Source organism: Prosopis cineraria, unplaced genomic scaffold, assembly GCF_029017545.1.
Source record: "Prosopis cineraria cultivar Desert tree isolate PC_DT_omini unplaced genomic scaffold, ASM2901754v1 PC8, whole genome shotgun sequence".
NCBI classification, from domain to species: Eukaryota; Viridiplantae; Streptophyta; class Magnoliopsida; order Fabales; family Fabaceae; genus Prosopis; species Prosopis cineraria.
Genome location: NW_026555339.1, coordinates 8,969,653 through 8,973,742, shown reverse-complemented (window position 1 = coordinate 8,973,742; position 4,090 = coordinate 8,969,653). Strand labels below are relative to the sequence as shown.

The window sequence follows — 4,090 nt, the reverse complement described above, 5'->3', positions numbered from 1 at the left end:
ATAAGAACTGTGCTATACTATCATCTAAAATGATGGTTTAGGAAATAAAATTATAAGAATTAAAATTACTTTTTGAAATTTATGAACTAATCATTTAAATAATTAAAATTATAAAAATTGAGTTGTATGAAATTAAAATTTTGATATTGAATTACAATTGAGTCACTTAATCAAACTACAGTAATTGAATTGTGTATAGTTAAAATTTAGAGATTAAATTACGGTCAAATCAAAATTACAAAATTAAATAATTAATTTTTTCTTAAAACTCTATTAATTTTACCTTAAAAAACCTCAAAGAGAGTGTGAAAGTGGAAAGAAAAGGCAAACAAAGTATACAGTCTATACACACCAAAAGCTTCCTTTCCCATAAGAAGCAAACAAAGTCTTCGCTGAAATTTCTCTCTCAAAAACTCCTTATATTTTTCTGCTCCTTCTTCCTCTTCATCTTCGATGGCGAGTGAGAAGGATAATTATTATGATCAGTATGATCTTAATAATCTGTACTACAACCACCATCAGAACCTTGTTCAAGGGTTTGATCATCATCATCCATCTTCACACGGCACGAGCTTCACTGATTGCTTGAATGGTGGGTTCATGGACTATAATGCCCTCTCTAGAGCCTTCGACTTGTCTTGCTCATCTGCATCTGAAGTGATCTCGTCCTCCATTAACGATGATCAGCTCAATCCAAAGAAGCCATCATCTGCAGCCACTAGTCCTATGGCCACTGATGCGGGAGACTCTCAAGTGGGTCCCAATAATTCCTCTGTGTCCAATTCATCTTCCAATAATGAAGAGGCAGAAGAAGCAGTGGTCACAGAAGAAGACTCAGCCAAAAGCTTTAAGCAAGACAAAGGCCAAGATGGCGACCAAATGTCTAAGAAAGAGTAGGTTCTTCTTCTTCGTTAATCTTCTATTTGGTCAAATGTTTGTGCCTGAACTACTTTTCTGATCGATCTTTCTTGGTTTCTTCGTCTTTAATTGATGAGTACGTAGGATCTCTGGAATGTTCATTAAATGTACATCTTATGTGTGCTGTGGGGGAATTATTCTGGTTTTCTTTGAATAACTGTTGAAATTACAATAATTAACATTGCAGATCGATGAACAACATATGTATATTGATCAACTCATTCCTGTATCAGTTTTAGCTTTTTCCAACTACAGATTTATGATTTTCAGTGCCTCTATGAAATGGGTTTCTTTCAGTTTTTTTTTCTTGGGGGCGGTATATCTTAGTACTTTTATGAAGCTAGATTTCTCTATACTGGTTTGAAACTGTAGATTCAAAGTGTTAGAACAAGGAGATAAAGGCATTGAACCCTAACAACTTCTTCTTTATCAGTTTGAACTGATTACACACACACACATACACACACATGTATGTGATAGACATGTATGAAACTTTGTGTAGATTTTTGTTGTGAATTTGGTGTGAATTCTCAGGAACAAGGCAAAAGGGAATAAGAAAGAGAAAAAGCCAAGAGAGCCGCGCTTTGCCTTCTTGACTAAAAGTGAGGTTGATCACTTAGAAGATGGATACAGGTGGAGAAAATATGGACAGAAAGCCGTCAAGAACAGTCCTTACCCAAGGTTAATTATTATTATTATCATTATTATTTTCAATTTCCCCCCATATTCTTTATATATTCACTTTCTAGCTAATTTCAAACCCAAAACGATTCATTTATCTGGGTTTCAAATTTGATGCAATAATTCAGTCCTAGTATAACTAGCTAACACTTTAATTATTTCCAAGTACTACTTTGTGATCAAACTGTTTTGCTTATGATCTTATCAAAATAGTTCATGTAGATTCCACTCAACGATTATGCATGTCATTCATTATATTCAATGCACCTGATGCATACAGTGTTTCTTTCAAATTGCTGTAAAGATTCTTGGATTTTAATTGCTTGAGAACTACTAAATTCCTTTCTCGTGAATTACTTTCAAGGAAATCAAATCCATGTAATTAATTAATTAATTAATGCCAATACATTGCATTGCTCTTATATTATATTTTTGCAGGAGTTATTACAGATGCACAAGTCAAAAGTGCAATGTGAAGAAGAGGGTGGAGAGGTCATTCCAGGATCCATCAATTGTGGTCACAACATACGAAGGGCAGCACAACCACCACTGTCCGGCGACACTTCGTGGCAGCGCCAACGCCGCCATGATGTTATCATCGGCGGTGGCAACACCTTCCCTTTTCGGTTCTTCGCTGGTGGGGAGGACAACCATGTTTCCCCAGGAACTCCTTGCTCAGTTTCTTCCAAGCTATAGCCAAGGTGATAATAATGATCATCACCATCACCAAAGCCATCCCATGTTCCACCAAAACCCTAATAATACTCATCATCATCATCACCAGCAACAGCAACACCAAGTTCCACATGACTATGGCTTGTTGCAGGACCTGTTACCTCCTTCTTCATCATCCGTCCCTGGTAGACAACAAGAGCCATGAACAAAAACCCTAGCTATTTCAGTATCATCGAGATAAATTTGAGCACTGATAGATGAACTCGTTGTACTGATGAGAAAGATAAGCTAAACCGATTGCTTTCATGGCTCTAGACAGAGACTTGTGATCACTAGCTCGTTATTGACTCTCTCTATGAAGAGTTCTAGTACGTGCTTCTTAGGAGAGATTGATTGTTTTTCACTATTTGCGTTCTGAAATTCTGAAACCAGTTTTCATCATCATTCTGATTATTTTTCAGCTAGTATATATAAGGTTATCAGAATTTCAAAATTCACGTATGATGTAGTGAAAATCAAACCCCTTGATGAGAGAAGCGAGCGTGCTTACTACTGAAAAATGTTAATCGATCCGATTCCGAAACATACATTTACATGTATTACTTCTACTCACTGAATATTGGATATTCTATTTATTTTCTATACATATTTAGTCTGGTTTTGGATTTACATCATAGTATCATTCCTCATGCATTGCGTATGTATAGCAAATAGTCAAAATACTATTATTACGTGGTATATCTTTTGCCTATGGATATACCAACCCCAGACTCTCAATTTCAGAGCCATGTGTACTACTTGGACTATGAACATATAGATAAGGGAAGCAGTTGGTTCTCAATAAATTAAGTACGAAATGCATTAATTTCACAGCCGGTATATATAATTCATAAATAATGTTGAACTTTGACAAGACGTTATATAATTACTATACATTACTGTAACACATATGATGATATATATACAAGAGAGAGAGAGAGAGCGCGTGCGTGTGTGTGTTTGTGTGTGTGTGTGTGTGTGTTTTTTTTTTTTTAACCCTCATAGGGACGCAGCTGGGTGGTGGGGGAAAGTAGGGTTGTGATATTAACGTGTACAATAGGTTGTCTTGTTAATTAATTAATATTTGTGTGTGTGTGTGTCACTGTGTTGGACCTTTTGCGTACAAAAATGGAAATGGTTTTGAATTAATGGCGGAATGAAGTTCCGTACAGGTGAGAGAGATGAAATCGAAATTCAATGCATGTGTATGAGTTTGAGGGCTTGCGTGTTGGTTTTGATCTTCTTTTATAGCAGCTAAAGTTTTAGTTGGATTTGTGGATGCATACCTAACTTCACTTCCATTATTGATCATATATATTTCCTTCTTTTATTATTATTATTATTATTACTATTACTATTATTATTATTAGTTTTTCCCATACCCATCAATATAGAAAATTTATAACGGTTTAGATTTAGTCTATTCACAAGTCATATATATACTCCCTTCTTTAAAAAATATTTTAAAAAATTAAATGTTAAAAAATATAAAATATTTTTAATATTTTAAAATATAATTAATGTATTTTATTTAAAAAATATTCTTAATAAATAAATCACTTTATATTTATTTTTAAGTAAAATATTCTATTAAATATGAGTAAATATATAAAGATAATATTAATTAAAATATAATTAATTAATTTATTAAGATATAATATTCAGTTAAAAATATTTTATATTTTTTAACAAAGGAAGTATATAACTATATTTATGATATTTCAGGCCAAAAGAAGTATTTACTTTCTTTGTTTAATATCAGAAGAGATTTTCTAAA

General features: G+C 33.3%; 1 protein-coding gene across 1 annotated transcript; it reads left to right on the top strand.

Moving 5' to 3' along the window:
* Positions 1 to 354: 354 nt before the first annotated feature.
* Positions 355 to 2,943, top strand: LOC129318432 (WRKY transcription factor 71-like). Its single transcript, XM_054963183.1, has 3 exons — positions 355 to 893; positions 1,453 to 1,599; positions 2,038 to 2,943. The coding sequence occupies exons 1-3, from the start codon at positions 454 to 456 to the stop codon at positions 2,477 to 2,479; spliced, it is 1,029 nt and encodes a 342-aa protein (XP_054819158.1). The 5' UTR covers positions 355 to 453; the 3' UTR covers positions 2,480 to 2,943.
* The last annotated feature ends 1,147 nt before the right edge of the window (positions 2,944 to 4,090 follow it).